The 17,532-nt window shown below is 38.7% G+C and overlaps 1 protein-coding gene across 1 annotated transcript in view; it reads left to right on the plus strand.

Moving 5' to 3' along the window:
* Nucleotides 1–17,532, plus strand: part of TEX11 (testis expressed 11) — a 252,528-nt gene that overhangs the window by 34,976 nt on the left and 200,020 nt on the right. Inside the window, exon 8 of the mRNA XM_081792399.1 lies at nucleotides 5,860–5,940. Within this exon, the coding sequence (XP_081648525.1) occupies nucleotides 5,860–5,940 (81 nt within the window). The remainder of the gene's footprint in view (nucleotides 1–5,859; nucleotides 5,941–17,532) is intronic.

Genomic DNA, 17,532 nt, shown 5'->3' on the forward strand with positions numbered 1-17,532 from the left:
GAGAGAAAGGGAGATAGAATCCAGAGCAGGCTCCAGGCTCTGAGCAAGTTGTCAGCACAGAGCCTGACACAGGGCTCGAACTCACAAACCACAAGATCATGATCTGAGCCGAAGTCAGACGCTTAACCAACTGAGCCACCCAGGCGCTCCAGCATGTATTTTCATTAAAATGAATAAAGTGAGAATGTGACTTCAAGGAAAGCAACCGACAGTACTTGTTGATGGATAAAATTTAAGCTTTTAAGTAAAAGTTAGAATTTTGGAAAACTTCTATCTCCATCATGAATTTGACAGCTTCCAGATACTTAAACTTTTCTGATGAAATTGATGATATTAACTAATGTGATTAAAAAATTTTTTTCTTAAAAGACCTTTCTTTTTAAAAAATTTTTTAATTTATTTTGAGAGAGAGAGAGTGAGCAGTGGAGGGGCAGAGAGAGAGGGAGAGAGAGAATCCCAAGCAGCCTCCATGCTGTCAGCACAGAGCCTGATTGTGGGGCTTGAACTCACCAACTGTGAGATCATGACCTCAGCTGAAATCAAGAGTCAGATGCTTAAACTGACTGAACCACCCAGGCGCCCCTAAATTTTTTTTTTACTTTGAAATAATTTTAGATTCACAGGAAGTTGCAAAAATAGTAAGGAGAATTCTGGTGTACCTTTCACCCAGTTTTCCTCAGTGGTAATGTCTTATGTAAATATAGTGCATTATAAAACCAGGAAATTGACATTATTACAATCCATAGGCCATATTCATATTTCACCAGTGTTACATGATAAACTTCTATGTGTGTCTGTAGTTCTATACAGTTTTATCACATGGATAGATTCATATAACCACCAACAACACAATCAAGATCTAGAACAATTCCATCACCACAAAGATCCCTTGTGTTTCCTCTTTGTAGTTATACCATGTCCATTCCCCCATTCCCAAATCCCATCAGCTAATATTCTCTCTCCCAGTAGCTAATTCTCTGTATTAATATCATAGAATATTAATATTCTAAAATTTTGTCACTTGGGATTATATAACTAGAATCATATAGTATGTAACCTTTTGATATTGCTCTTTTAAAAGTTAGCATGATTTATTTGACATCCATCCAAGTTTTGTGTATCAATAGTTTGTTCTTTAGGGGTACTTGAGTGGCTCAGTTGGTTAAGTGTCCAACATCAGCTCAGGTCATGATCTTGTGGCTCATGAGTTCAAGCCCCACATTGGGCTCTGTGCTGACAGCTCAAAGCCTGGAACCTGCTTGGAATTGTCTTCCTCTCTCTATGCCCCTCCCCTATTCACACTCTGTCTCTCTCTCTCCCTCAAAAATAAATAAACATTAAAAAAGTTTTGTTCTTTATTTGTAAGTAGTATTCTACGGTATGGATGTACCACAGTTTGTCTAGCCATTCAGTATGGAAGGCATTTGGGTTTCTCCAGTTTTTGGCTATTATAAATAAAGTCGGTCAGAACATTTGTGTAGAGGTTTGTATGTGGATGTAAATTTTCAATTCTATGGGATGAATGCCCAGCATTGCAATTGCTCGGTTGAATTGTTAGTGTATGTTTATTAGTTTGTTTTTTAAGAAAGGACCAAACTATTTTCTAGCATGGCTGTGCCATTTAATTTAATTTAATTTAATTTAATTTAATTTATTTTTTTAATGTTTGTTTATTTTTGAGAGAGAGAGAGAGAGAGAGCACGAAAGTGGGGGAGAGGGGCAGCAAGAAAGGAAGACAGAGGATCTGAAGCAGGCTGCATGCTCTAAGCTGTCAGCAGAGTCCGACGCAGGACTCAACGAACCGCAAGATTCTGACCTGAGTAGAGGTCGGTCGCTCAACTGACTGAGCCACTCAGGTGCCCTGAATCGCTGTGCCATTTTAAACCCATGAGCAATATATGGAAGATCCCATTTTCTGCATGCTTGCCAGCATTTGGTATTGTGACTAATTATATTACTTATTCCATTAGATGTCTAGTGATATTTCATCATGGTTTAATTTGTAGTTCCCTAATGAATAATGTTGAATATTTTTTCATGTACCTATTTGCTATCTGTATATTCTCTTAAGTGAAATGTAGGTTCATGCTTCTTATCCATTTTCTAATTGGATTATTTGATTTTTTTATTGTTGAATTTTGAGAATTATGTATTCTACATTTGAGTCCTTTGTTGTATATGTATTTATAAATATTTTCTAGTCTGCAGCTTGTCTTTTCATCCTTTTAATAGGGTTGCAGAGCAAAAGTATTTAATTTTGATAAAGTTTAGTTGATTTTTTACAATGGATTGTGCTTCTGGTATTCTGTCTCAAAAGCCTTCACCAAGCTCTAGATCTGAAAGATTTTCTCCTCTGTTTTTTTCTAAAAGTCTATAGCTTTGGGGCACCTGGGTGACTCAGTTGGTTAAGTGTCTGACTCTTGGTTTTGGCTTAGGTCATGATCTCACGGTTTGTGGGTTCCAGCCTCACGTCAGGCTCTGTGTTGCCAGTGCAGATCCTGCTTGGGATTTTCTCTCTTTCTCTCCCTCTCTGTCTGCCCCTCCCATGCTCTCTCTCTCTCTCTCTCTCTCTCTCTCTCTCTCAATAAATAAACTTTAAAAAAATAGAAAAACTACCTTAAAAAAAGTTCTATAGCTTTACCTTTTCCATTTAAATCTATGATTGATTTTGAGTTACTTTTTTTTTTATAAGGAGTGAGGCTTAGATTAACTCTTTTTGTTGTCGTTGTTTATGGATATCTAATTGCTCCAGCACCATTAGTTGAAAAGACTATCCTTCCACTACTGAATTTCTTTGCACATTTGTTAAATATCAATTCACCACACTTATTTATCTGGGTGTATCTATTTCTGGGATCTCTTTTAAATCTATGGATCTATTCTTTCAATACCAAATAGTTTTGACTGTTGTGTCTATCAAGTTTTAAAGTTTAGTACGGAGATTCTTTCAATTTTATTGTTTATCAGAATTGTTTAATTCTAGTCTAATTCCTTTGCCTTTACACATAAATTTTATTTTTTTATTATTTTTTGTATTCATCATTTTTTTATTTATAATAGGCCAAAAATGTAAGCATTTTACAAAGTCAAATTACTATCACAGGTAATTATAGCACATCTATATTTGAAGGATATTTCAGCCATTAAAATATCTGTACAAAGTTTTTTTTAAATTTAATTTAATTTTTTAAAAATTTATATCCAAATTAGTTAGCATATAGTGCAACAATGATTTTAGGAGTATATTCCTTAGTGGCCCTTACCCATTTATCCCATCCCCACTCCCACAACCCCTCCAGTAACCCTCAGTTTGTTCTCCATATTATGAGACTCTTCTGTTTTGTTCCCCTCTCTGTTTTTATATTATTTTTGTTTCCCTTGCCTTATGTTCATCTGTTTTGTCTCTTAAAGTCCTCATATGAGTGAAGTCATATGATTTTTGTCTTTCTCTGACTGACTAATTTCACTTAGCGTAATACCCTCCAGTTCCATCCATGTAGTTGCAAATGGCAAGATTTCATTCTTTTTGATTGCTGAGTAATACTCCATTGTATATATATATACCACATCTTCCTTATCCATTCATCCATCGATGGACATTTGGGCTCTTTCCATACTTTGGCTATTGTTGATAGTGCTGCTACAAACATGGGGGTGCATGTGTCCCTTCGAAACAGCATACCTATATCCCTTGGATAAATGCCTAGTAGTGCCATTGCTGGGTAGTAGGGTAGTTCTATTTTTACTTTTTTGAGGAACCTCCATACTGTTTTCCAGAGTGGCTGCACCAGCTTGCATTCCCACCACCAATGCAAAAGAGATGCTCTTTCTCTGCATCCTTGCCAACATCTGTTGTTGCCTGAGTTGTTAATGTTAGCCATTCTGACAGGTGTAAGGTGGTATCTCATTGTGGTTTTGATTTGTATTTCCCTGATGATGAGTGATGTCGAGCATTTTTTCATGTGTTGGTTGGCCATCTGGATGTCTTCTTTTGAGAAGTGTCGATTCATGTCTTTTGCCCATTTCTTGACTGGATTATTTGTTTTTTGGGTGTTGAGTTTGATAAGTTCTTTGTAGATTTTGGATACTAACCCTTTATTTGATATGTCATTTGCAAATACCTTCTCCCATTCTGTGTGTTGCCTTTTAGTTTTTCTGATTGCTTCCTTTGCTGTGCAGAAGCTTTTTATTTTGGGAGGTCCCAGTAGTTCATTTTTGCTTTTGTTCCCCTTGCCTCTGGAGACGTTTTCAGTAAGAAGTTGCTGTGGCCAAGATCAAAGAGGTTTTTTGCCTACACATGAATTTTAGAATATTATCTACATTCACAAAAATATTGTCTACATTTACCAAAAAATCTTTTTCTGGAATTATGATGGGAGTTGTGTGAAGTCTGTATATCAATTTGGGGAGAATTTACATCTATTAATTTTTTGTTTTTGTTGCTTGAGCCTTAGTTTTCATATTTAAGAAATCATCACCTAACATGAGGTCATGAAGATTTAACGCTCCTGTATTTTAATCTAAGAATTTTATAGTTTTTAGCTTTTATATTTGAATCCATCATCCATTTTTAGTCAGTTTTTCATATGGTGTGAGGTAGGTATCCTACTTCATTCTTTAACATTGGGTATCCAGTGCCAGCATCACTGTTTTTAAAAGACAATTTTTCCTAATTGAATTGTCTTTGCACTCTTATAAAAAGTCATTTGATCTTAAATGTAAGGATTTATATCTGGACTCTGTTTTATTCCATTGATTTATACGTCCCTTGTCACTACCAGTCTCGATTACTGTAGCCTTGTGGTAAGTTTTGAAATTGGGAAGTATGAGCCCTGCAACTTTGCTCTTCATTTTATTTTTTAATTTTTAATTATTATTTAATGTTTATTTATTTATTTTGAGAGAACACATGTGCATGTGAACCAGGGAGAGGCAGAGAGGGAGGGAGAGAGAGATATTCACAGCAGTTCAGACTGTGAGGTTATTAGGAGCCTATTTTAGGACAAAAAGCTCCTATTTAACATTTAAAAATCCCTCTAGGGATGCTTATCTGCCCAACTCTTTTTTTTTATTTAAAAAATTTTTTTAATGTTTATTTATTTTTGAGAGACAGAGCACAAGTGGGGAAGGAGCAGAGAGAGAGGGAGACACAGAATCTGAAGCAGGCTCCAGGCTCCAAGCTGTCAGCACAGAGCCCAACGCAGGGCTCAAACTTACGGACTGGACCGTGAGATCAGTACCTGAGCCAAAGTTGGCACTTAACTGACTGAGCCACCCAGGCGCCCCTACCCAACTCTTGATTTCATGGACTGAGGTCATGATCCCAGGGTCGTGGGATTGAGCCCTGCATTAGGCTTGTACTAAGCGTAGAGCCTGCTTGGGATTCTCTCTCCCTCTCTCTGTCTCCCTCTCTGTCTTTCTCTCTCTTCCTCTGCCTCTCTCCCTTGCTCATGCTCATGCATGTGCATTCTCTCTCTAAAATAATAAATAAGTAAATAAATAAAAAAAAATCCCTCTAATGTGGAGATAAATGCAAGAGCTATTCAAGCTGGGTAAACATCTATTAGACATGGCATTATATCATAATATAATAACATAAGATTGTACACCAGTTTTGCCATTTCCAGAACAAAGTAAATGACTCCCATTCACTGTCAACTCGTGTTACCCAGGATTATTTTTATTTTTCTGTATTTAGAGCTGGCTATTGTGTGTAGTTAGACCAACCAGTGTTGCTAAAAAGACTAGGAAACAAATTAAGACTTTTTAACTCCAGTTACAAATATGTTAAATTGACTTATAGACAAATAGCTTGTCATTTTATTTTAACCAATTATTGATATTTTTCCACTTTCCTAGGCAATTGCTTTAGGGGATTTTCAAAGAGCATCTTCATGTTCACTGCGCTGTAAGGATATGTTGATAAGGCTCCCCAAAATGGTGAGTGAAATCTGCATTTATTCTCCAAGAGTTTGAACATGAGCTACATCAAGTTCTAAGAAGAATCATTACTACTTCATGCAACCTTTTAGAGATTGTATTTGAGTCCATTCCACTTACTTAGCTGATCTTTGAAATATTTTCTTTGTTCTTTACTAGAAAGGGGGTTTAAAAAAGCAAAAGGTTATTTCTTAAAATTTCTTTGCTTTCCTTTTTTGTCAAACCATTTTGATAATATTTCCTTCATATTTCAAGCTCTGTGATGAAAAAAATGAAAAAAAAAAGAGGTTTTTTTTTTTCCCTGCTGGCAAGGTTGACAACAGTTAGTCATATCACTGCCACAGTGTTTTTCTATCTTGGGTTGCGGAAGTGTGAGAAATTTGATAGGGTAAATAAAGCCTACTTCCCAGACCAGTTCTCATCACAGTTCCAGGGTTGAAAAAAATCCAGGGTTGATAAGTTTTAATTTTTCAACTTCATCTCCTATTCTTATCCTGTTCTTTTTCTTTTCTCACTGACTATGTCTACTTCATTCTCTACTATCACAGAGGGAATTGATAACAAAGATATATTTGGATATTAGGGTGAATGTTCCTACTTGTGAGATTGGTGTTACTTTCCCCCAAATACTCTGTTATAATATAGAACTTAATTTAGTAAATATTTACATATTGCCAGTTATATGATTGTGCTATCCCCTGTGCACCTCTCTCTCTCTTTCTCCTCTTTCTCTCTCTGTCTCTTCTTTTTGTCCATGACCAGGGCTCCATCCCCTCTGCAACATCTGCAGCTGTTCATCCCCCAAACCATGTCTCTGCACCTCCTACCTTCCACGATGTGGCCTCTTCTCTTCCTGTAGTTGTGCAGTTTGTTCTGTCAGTCCTCAGATTGATTTATTGGGTATTCATAATGATTTTATACTTATCTAGCTGTGTTCAAGGGATGAGGCAAGCCTAGGGTCCTCCTACCTCTCTGCCATCTTAGCTCCTTATTAGCTTTAATATTATACATAAACTCTGTTACTGTACATCTGTGTTCACAAATGACATATATTTTGTGCCCAATAACATAGATTTATACTTATTTTTAAATATATTTTCCCTTTATATCATACAGAAAAAAAGATTTATAAATTGAAACTACAATAATACTTTTATATTTACCGAGTTACTTTTATCAGTTTAAAATATTTTTATTTTAAAGTATATTTATTTATTTATTTTGAGAGAGAGAGAGAGAGAGAGAGAGAGAGAATAACAGTGCGAGTGGGATAGGGGCAGAGAGACAGAGAATCCCAAGCAGGCTCTGCAGAGCCTGATGCGGGGCTTGAACTCACCAGTCGTGGGATAATGACCTGAGCCAAAATCAAGAGTCAGACGCTTAACTGACTGAGCCATCCAGGTGCCCCAAACCTAGTATGGTCTTCTCTAATTTTTTTTAATGTTTATTTATTTTTGAGAGAGAGAGAGAGAGAGAGAGAGAGAGACAGTGGGTGAGCAGGGGAGGGCCAGAGAGAGAGGGAGACACAGAATCTGAAGCAGGCTCCAGGCTGTCAGCTGTCAGCACAGAGCCTGACATGGGGCTCAAACCCACGAACTGTGAGATCATGACCTGAGCTGAAGTCTGATGCTTTACCGACTGAGCCACCCAGGCACCCCTAACCTAGTATAGTCTTAATAGGACAGGTCCTACTTTGTTCTTTTTCACCATTGTAGCTTTTCTAAGACTTGAGACTTCCATATTCATTTTAGAGACAGTTTGTTAAGTTTGGTGAAAAACTATTGGGATGTTGATTGAAATAGTTGATTAAATTAATTTGGAGAGCATCACTATCTATATAATATTGAGTTTTTCTATCCTTGACTGATAAATCCTAACTTATATAATTTTCTTTAATGTGTCTCAACATAGTTTTGTAATTTTCTGCATAAAGATATTTCATATTCATTTGCTATCATAAGTGATATCTTAAATATTATATTCTTAAATTGATTGTCATTGATGTATAAGAATGAAGCTGCTTTTAAATGTTTGATATCCAGCAACTTTTCTGAACTCTAATTAATTAAAAACTTTTTTTTGTAAAATCTCTTGGATTGTTTGCATTTTAATGTTTTTACCATCTCTTTCTTTTGGCTCTGGCTCTGTTGCTATCTATTTCACATTATAATTTGCTTTAAGACAGAGACCTTTCTTTAATATGCTTTGGAGAGTAAATGGACGCTGAATAGTATATTGAAGATATGAAAGGAGACTCTTAGGTAGTGTTTAGGAAAAGAAAGTTTTTGGTATCTTGCAAAGTGTTAGAGGTGATAAAGGGAAAAGCACATGCAGAGAGAGAGGAAAGGGCTGAATTAGAAGATCTAGTATATATAATACAAGAGTAATTATGCCTTTGTCAGATTGGGGCTACTAGTAAATGACCTTTAATTCTAGAGTTCAGAGTTTGTATTTTATGTGGAAGGTGGTTGATAGAATTATATTGTTAGGACACTAACAGTTTTAATTTTTTGAAGCTTATTTATTTATTTTGAGAGAGAGAGAGAGAGAGAGAGAGAGAGAGAGAGAACGAGTGGGGAAGAGAGGCAGAGGAGAGAAGAGAATCCCAAGTAGGCTGCATGCTCATGGAACCTTACATGCGACTCAATCCCACAACCCTGGGATCATAACCTGAGCTGAAATCAAGAGTCAGATCTTCAACTGACTGAGCCACCTAGGCATCCCAGGACACTAACAATTTTAAAGGTCAATGAAATTATGTAGTGTGTTTTTGATGGGCTTAAGGTTTAGACGGGACTTGAAAATCTAGAGCAGAAAATCTTATGAGAGGAAATGATCAGATACAGGTTAGAGAAGAGCTAACATAAAGTTATTCGCTTAAAAGGAATTAATGAACTAAATAAACCAATCCTCTTTTTCTGAGACATCCTTCCTGTATGCCAAAACTGGGTTAGGAATTACTGTAAAGTGTTAACATGAAGGCAGAAGGTGACTCTGTATTGGTTCAGCAGAGAAATTAAGTGTTTGGAAAATTGTGTCTTAGGGTACAAGAGAAGTAACTAATGACCTATTGTTGGTTATTATTGAGGTATCAGAGGATTAAAGAAAGCTGAGTCAGGGAGGGATTGGAAGGTAAATGTCTTAAAGCCATTAAGGAAGAAAGCCAGGCAATTATCATTCAATTATTGCTACACCGTTATAATTGAACAAAATTAAAAAATACATGATCTATAAACGTATAAAACATAACAGAATCACAAAGAAAATAGCTTGGAACTTGGGACTGGAAAAATAATAGGAAGTTTGTTTTTTTCTGAGTTAAAATCCTAATATATAAAGTAATATGTAGAAGATTAACTTATCTGGTTAATTAAAAATACAAAACCTCTGATTGAACTGAAAAGTTAGTGATCAAATTCATTTGTAGCAGCAATATCTAATAGAGTTTTAAAAATCATCCATATAATCTCATGTTGGCATTGTAAAGTAGATATTCAGTTGGAGCTATCATTTCTGGGCTGGTAGATATAACAGTGGCTGGAGGTTCTAGAGATCCCATGGGTCCTGAATCTTGCATAAGTCCCTTTCTGTATGACCAATATACAACACACTTACAGATCTCTGCCTTCTTTGTATTTTTTTTTTTTGCCATGTGTATTGCTTGCAAAATGAAAGGTTAATACTCCATAGAAGGCTGGGAACATATATTTTTTATTTTTATTTTTTTCAATATATGAAATTTATTGTCAAATTGGTTTCCATACAACACCCAGTGCTCATCCCAAAAGGTGCCCTCCTCAATACCCATCACCCACCCTCCCCTCCCTTCCACCCCCCATCAACCCTCAGTTTGTTCTCAGTTTTTAAGAGTCTCTTATGCTTTGGCTCTCTCCCACTCTAACCTCTTTTTTTTTTCTCCTTCCCCTCCCCCATGGGTTTCTGTTAAGTTTCTCAGGATCCACATAAGAGTGAAAACATATGGTATCTGTCTTTCTCAGTATGGCTTATTTCACTTAGCATCACACTCTCCAGTTCCATCCATGTTGCTACAAAGGGCCATATTTCATTCTTTCTCATTGCCACGTAGTACTCCATTGTGTATATAAACCACAATTTCTTTATCCATTCATCAGTTGACGGACATTTAGACCCTTTCCATAATTTGGCTATTGTTGAGAGTGCTGCTATAAACATTGGGGTACAAGTGCCCTATGCATCAGCACTCCTGTATCCCTTGGGTAAATTCCTAGCAGTGCTACTGCTGGGTCAGAGGGTAGGTCTATTTTTAATATTTAATATTTAATTAATATTAATATTTAATATTTAATAAAGCCACTGTTTTCCTGAGTGGCTGCACCAGTTTGCATTCCCACCAACAGTGCAAGAGTGTTTCTGTTTCTCCACATCCTCTCCAGCATCTATAGTCTCCTGATTTGTTCATTTTGGCCACTCTGACTGGCGTGAGGTGATATCTGAGTGTGGTTTTGATTTGTATTTCGCTGATGAGGAGCGACGTTGAGCATCTTTTCATGTGCCTGTTGGCCATGGATGTCTTCTTTAGAGACGTGTCTATTCATGTTTTCTGCCCATTTCTTCACTGGATTATTTGTTTTTCGGGTGTGGAGTTTGGTGAGCTCTTTATAGATTTTGGATACTAGCCCTTTGTCCAATATGTCATTTGCAAATATCTTTCCCCATTCCATTTGTTGCCTTTTAGTTTTGTTGGTTGTTTCCTTTGCTGTGCTGAAGCTTTTTATCTTCATAAGGTCCCAGTAATTCATTTTTGCTTTTAATTCCCTTGCCTTTGGGAAGGCATGAGTCAAGTAAGAAATTGCTATGACTGAGGTCAGAGAGGTCTTTTCCTGCTTTCTCCTCTAGGGTTTTGATGGTTTCTTGTCTCACATTCAGGTCCTTTATCCATTTTGAGTTTCTTTTTGTGAATGGTGTGAGAAAGTGGTCTAGTTTCATCCTTCTGCATGTTGCTGTCCAGTTCTCCCAGCACCATTTGTTAAAGAGACTGTCTTTTTTCCATTGGATGTCCTTTCCCGCTTGTCATAGATTAGTTGGACATATGTTTGTGGGTCTAGTTCTGGGGTTTCTATTCTATTCCATTGGTCTATGTGTCTGTTCTTGTGCCAATACTATGCTGTCTTGATGATGACAGCTTTGTAGTAGAGGCTAAAGTCTGGGATTGTGATGCCTCCTGCTTTGGTCTTCTTCTTCAAAATTACTTTGGCTATTCAGGGCCTTTTGCGGTTCCATATGAGTTTTAGGATTGCTTGTTCTAGCTTTGAGAAGAATGCTGATGCAATTTTGATTGGGATTGCATTGAATGTGTAGATAGCTTTGGGTAGTATTGACATTTTGACAATATTTATTCTTCCAATCCATGAGCACGGAATGTTTTTCCACTTCTTTATATCTTCTTCAATTTCCTTCATAAGCTTTCTATAGTTTTCAGCATACAGATCTTTTACATCTTTGGTTAGATTTATCCCTAGGTATTTTATGCTTCTTGGTGCAATTGTGAATGGGATCAGTTTCTTTATTTGTCTTTCTGTTGCTTCATTATTAGTGTATAAGAATGCAACTGATTTCTGTACATTGATTTTGTATCCTGCAACTTTGCTAAATTCATGTATCAGTTCTAGCAGACTTTTGGTGGAGTCTATCGGATTTTCCATGTATAATATCATGTCATCTGCAAAAAGTGAAAGCTTGACTTCATCTTTGCCAATTTTGATGCCTTTGATTTCCTTTTGTTGTCTGATTGCTCATGCTAGAACTTCCAACACTATGTTAAACAACAGCAATGAGAGTGGACATCCCTGTCGTGTTCCTGATCTCAGGGAAAAAGCTCTCAGTGTTTCTCCATTGAGGATGATATTAGCTGTGGGCTTTTCATAAATGGCTTTTATGATGTTTAAGTATGTTCCTTCTTTCCCGACTTTCTCGAGGGTTTTTATTAGGAAAGGATGCTGAATTTTGTCAAATGCCTTTTCGGCACTGATTGACAGGATCATATGGTTCTTACCTTTTCTTTTATTAATGTGATGTATCACGTTGATTGATTTGCAAATGTTGAACCAGCCCCGCATCCCAGGAATGAATCCCACTTGATCATGGTGAATAATTCTTTTTATATGCCGTTGAATTCGATTTGCTAGTATCTTATTGAGAATTTTTGCCTCCATATTCATCAGGGATATTGGCTTGTAGTTCTCTTTTTTTACTGGGTCTCTGTCTGGTTTAGGAATCAAAATAATACTGGCTTCATACAATGAGTCTGGAAGTTTTCTTTCCCTTTCTATTTTTTGGAATAGCTTGAGAAGGATAGGTATTATCTCTGCTTTAAACATCTGGTAGAACTCCCCTGGGAAGCCATCTGTTCCTGGACTCTTATTTGTTGGGAGATTTTTGATGACTGATTCAATTTCTTCGCTGGTTATGGGTCTGTTCAAGCTTTCTATTTCCTCCTGATTGAGTTTTGGAAGTGTGTGGGTGTTTAGGAATTTGTCCATTTCTTCCAGGTTGTCCAGTTTGTTGGCGTATAATTTTTCATAGTATTCCCTGATAATTGCTTGTACCTCTGAAGGATTGGTTGTAATAATTCCATTTTCATTCATGATTTTATCTATTTGGGTCATCTCCCTTTTCTTTTTGTTCTCAAAAAGAGAAGAGGTTTATCAATTTTGTTTATTTTTTCAAAAAACCAACTCTTAGTTTCATTGATCTGCTCAACAGTTTTTTTAGATTCTATATTGTTTATTTCTGCTCTGATCTTTATTATTTCTCTTCTGCTGGGTTTAGGCTGTCTTTGCTGTTCTGCTTCTACTTCCTTTAGGTGTGCTGTTAGATTTTGTATTTGGGATTTTTCTTGTTTCTTGAGATAGGCCTAGATTGCAATGTATTTTCCTCTCAGGACTGCCTTCGCTGCATCCCAAAGCGTCTGGATTGTTGTATTTTCATTTTCGTTTGTTTCCATATATTTTTTAATTTCTTCTCTAATTGCCTGGTTGACCCAGTCATTCTTTAGTAAGGTGTTCTTTAACCTCCATGCTTTTGGAGGTTTTCCAGACTTTTTCCTGTGGTTGATTTCAAGCTTCAGAGCATTGAGGTCTGAAAGTATGCATGGTATGATCTCAATTCTTGTATACTTATGAAGGGCTATTTTGTGACCCAGTGTGTGATCTATCTTGGAGAATGTTCCATGTGCACTCGAGAAGAAAGTATATTCTGTTGCTTTGGGATGCAGCGTTCTAAATAGATCTGTCAAGTCCATCTGATCCAATGTATCATTCAGGGCCCTTGTTTCTTTATTGACTGTGTGTCTAGATGATCTATCCATTTCTGTAAGTGGGGTGTTAAAGTCCCCTGCAATGACCACATTCTTATCAATAAGGTTGCTTATGTTTGTGAGTAGTTGTTTTGTATATTTGGGGGCTCCAGTATTCGGTGCATAGACATTTATAATTGTTAGCTCTTCCTGGTGGATAGACCCTGTAATTATTATATAATGCCCTTCTTCATCTCTTGTTACAGCCTTTAATTTAAAGTCTAGTTTGTCTGATATAAGTATGGCTACTCCAGCTTTCTTTTGGCTTCCAGTAGCATGATAAATATTTCTCCATCCTCTCACTTTCAATCTGAAGGTGTCCTCAAGTCTAAAATGAGTCTCTTGTAGACAGCAAATAGATGGGTCTTGTTTTTTTATCCATTCTGATACCCTGTGTCTTTTGGCTGGAGCATTTAGTCCATTTACATTCAGTGTTATTATAGAAAGATATGGGTTTAGAGTCATTGTGATGTCTCTAGGTTTCATGGTTGTAGTGATGTCTCTGGTACTTTGTCTCACAGGATCCCCCTTAGGATCTCTTGTAGGGCTGGTTTAGTGGTGACGAATTCTTTCAGTTTTTGTTTGTTTGGGAAGACTTTTATCTCTGCTTCTATTCTAAATGAGAGACTTGCTGGATAAAGGATTCTCAGCTGCATATTTTTTCTGTTCATGACATTGAAGATTTCCTGCCATTCCTTTCTGGCCTGCCAAGTTTCAGTAGAGAGATCCATCACGAGTTTTATCGGTCTCCCTTTATATGTTACAGCACTTATCCCTAGCTGCTTTCAGAATTTTCTCTTTATCCTTGTATTTTGCCAGTTTCACTATGCTATGTCGTGCAGAAGATCGATTCAAGTTACATCTGAAGGGAGTTCTCTGTGCCTCTTGGATTTCAGTGCCTTTTTCCTTCCCCAGTTCAGGGCAGTTCTCAGCTATGATTTCTTCAAGTACACCTTCAGCACCTTTCTCTCTCTCTTCCTCCTCTGGAATACCAGTTATGCGTAGATTATTTCTCTTTACTGCATCACTTAGTTCTCTAATTCTCCCTTCATACTCCTGGATTTTTTTTATCTCTCTTTTTCTCAGTTTCCTCTTTTTCCATAATTTTATCTTCTAGTTCACCTATTCTCTCCTCTGCCTCTTCAATCCGAGCCGTGGTTGTCTCCATTTTATTTTGCAGTTCATTTATAGCATTTTTTAGGTCCTCCTGACTGTTCCTTAGTTCCTTGATCTCTGTAGCAATAGATTCTCTGCTGTCCTCTATACTGTTTTCAAGCCCAGCGATTAATTTTATGACTATTATTCTAAATTCACTTTCTGTTATATTGTTTAAATCCTTTTTGATCAGTTCATTAGCTGTTGTTATTTCCTGGAGATTCTTTTGAGGGGAATTCTTCCGTTTCGTCATTTTAGATAGTCCCTGGAGTGGTGCGGAACTGCAGGGCACTTCCCCTGTTCTGTCTTGAATAACTTGCGTTGGTGGGCAGGGCCGCAGTCAGACCTGATGTCTGCCCCCAGCCCACCGCTGGGGCCACAGTCAGACTGGTGGGTACCTTCTTTTCCCCTCTCCTAGGGGTGGGATTCACTGTGGGTTGGTGTGGCCCCTCTGGGCTACTTGCACACTGCCAGGCTTGTGGTGTTGGGGATCTGGCGTATTAGCTGGGGGGATCGGCAAGGTGCACAGGGGCAGGAGGGGCAGGCTCAGCTCACTTATCCTTCGGAGATCCGCTTCGGGAGGGACCCTGTGGCACCGGGAGGGAGTCAGACCCGCCGCTGGAGGGATGGATCCGCAGAAGCGCAGCTTTGGGTGTTTGCGCGGAGCAAGCAAGTTCCCTGGCAGGAACTGGTTCCCTTTGGGATTTTGGCTGGGGGATGGGCGAGGAAGATGTCGCTGCTGAGCGCCTTTGTTCCCCACCAAGCTGAGCTCTGTCGTCGGGGCCTCAACAACTCTCCCTCCCGTTGTTCTCTAGCCTTCCCGCTCTCCGAGCAGAGCTGTCAACTTAGAACCTTCCAGATGTTAAAGCCCGCTTGCTGTCAGAACACACTTCGTCTGGCCCCTCCCCTTTTGCAAGCCAGACTCAGGGCCTCTGCTTGGCCGGCGGGCTGCCCCTCCCCCCTGGCTCCCTCCCTCCAGTCCGTGGAGTGCGCACCACCTCCCCGCCTCCCCGCCCTTCCTACCCTCTTTCGTGGGCCTCTCCTCTGCCCTTGGCTCCGGAGACTCCGTTCTGCTAGTCTTCTGGTGGTTTTCTGGGTTATTTAGGCAGTGTTATGCCCAGAATTCGTGATCCCCAAAGACCACCAGGGAGCCGAGTCCGATGCAAAAGCAAAAGAACCTTTATTCGAGATAGCTCGAGCTCAATCCCCTACCTGCACCGACGCAGCGATGAGATACCAGGGAGAGAGAGCGAGTTTCAAAAGCACAAAGGTTTTACAGGGGTCTAGGGGCAGTTGGTGAGGTAATGGCTGTGGCCTCAGCCGATTGGCTGGGGAAGGGTCGTGGCCTCGGCTGATTGGCTGGGGAAGGGTCGGAGTCCTGTTACGCAGGTCGCTGGGCGTGTTTTGATCAGGAAGTGGTGAGGAACGGGTGAGCGGGAGGTTACTCAAGGGGAGGAGGCGCAGTCTGAGGTTTCTGTGATTTTCCCGGAAAAGGGGTCATGTCGGGGACATAGTCACTCAAGGTGGAGAACACAGAACAAGATGGAGTCGGCTGGTGTAGGCCCGCCCTTTCAGCAGGTGTAGGTGGAATCTGAGTGATCAGCAGGATGCGGTGAGCCCAGCGTCCTCCTATGCCACCATCTTCCCAGGGGCAGTGGAACATATTTGTTAAAGACCTATTTTTATGAATTTTAATACTTCATACCCCATTTTGTCTGTTTTGTTTGCTGATCTATCTGTAATGACTAAAATAGTGCCTGATAGGGGCACCTGGGTGGCGCAGTCGGTTAAGCGTCCGACTTCAGCCAGGTCACGATCTCGCGGCCCGTGAGTTCGAGCCCCGCGTCAGGCTCTGGGCTGATGGCTCGGAGCCTGGAGCCTGTTTCCGATTCTGTGTCTCCCTCTCTCTCTGCCCCTCCCCCGTTCATGCTCTGTCTCTCTCTGTCCCAAAAATAAATAAAAAACGTTGAAAAAATAAAATAAAATAGTGCCTGATAGACAGGAGATGCTTAGTAAATATTTATTATTGAATGTATAAATGAGTGCATGGAGCAGTATTGGTAGTTAAAAAGATTTTTCTTGTCATTACATTGAAAATAAGCTGTGAGTCTCTTGAAAGATATTTTAGTATTTTGTAGCTTTGTTGTTGTAAGTTTATTATTTTCTATTCTTTTTTTTGTTCCTAGGAAGTAACATTTAACGTAGGTATACTTGAAGGTATTGTGAGGGCTGAGACAAATACTAAGGAAACTGAATGAAGACTCAGTACAATTAGATGTTCATAGAAAGTTTTATTTTCCATTTTCTCCTGTACAAGTTAGTTGCAGGCTTCTCTGTAGTAAATGGATGTGAGCTGCATTATACCAGTATAGCTGTATAATTGGTGTGTGAACCTGTGGGATCTGGGGCATGTAATGGGTTAAGCTTTTTCTGCTGAAGTGTCAAGAATGCATTTAAGTACTTCTGGATTCTTGCCAGTCCCACATTACCAAGACTGTTCTTTATTTTAGATTCAAATATACAGTAGGTCTGAAGTGCTCAGGCATGCATATTGAATTTCTTTCTGAATGTACTGTAATTCAAAAGGAAACTTTTTTGAAGGAAGACAGGTCTTTATACATTACTTATGAATAACTTGCCTCAGATCTTGGATTCGTAATTGAAGGTCTGCTTCTGTAGTCTCAGGTAAAACTCATAAAGGATTCCATTATATGGGTATATCAGATTTTGGAGAGATGGTGTCTATAAATATTGAAGGGATAGTTGGATAAATTTTTAGAATTAAAAAATTTTTCTCTTATTCTATTTCCTAGTATTTTGACAGATGAAAATTATGTACGATATGGCATTGATGCAGGCACAAAGATGCTGATAATCCATAAAAAGTATTTTCCAATGGCACCATTCACATACTCATTTCTACTTTTATCTTAGTGGTAATTTATGTAAAGAATATTTTTGTTGTGGGGGTGCCTGGGTGGCTCAGTCGGTTAAACCTCCAACTTCAGCTCAGGTCATGATCTCACGATTTGTGGGTTTGAGCACCATGTCGGGGCTGACTGACAGCGTGGAGCCTGGAGCCTGCTTCGGATTCTGTGTCT

This window comes from Panthera onca, chromosome X (genome assembly GCF_046562875.1).
Source record: "Panthera onca isolate mPanOnc1 chromosome X, mPanOnc1 haplotype 2, whole genome shotgun sequence".
In the NCBI taxonomy this organism is placed as follows: domain Eukaryota; kingdom Metazoa; phylum Chordata; class Mammalia; order Carnivora; family Felidae; genus Panthera; species Panthera onca.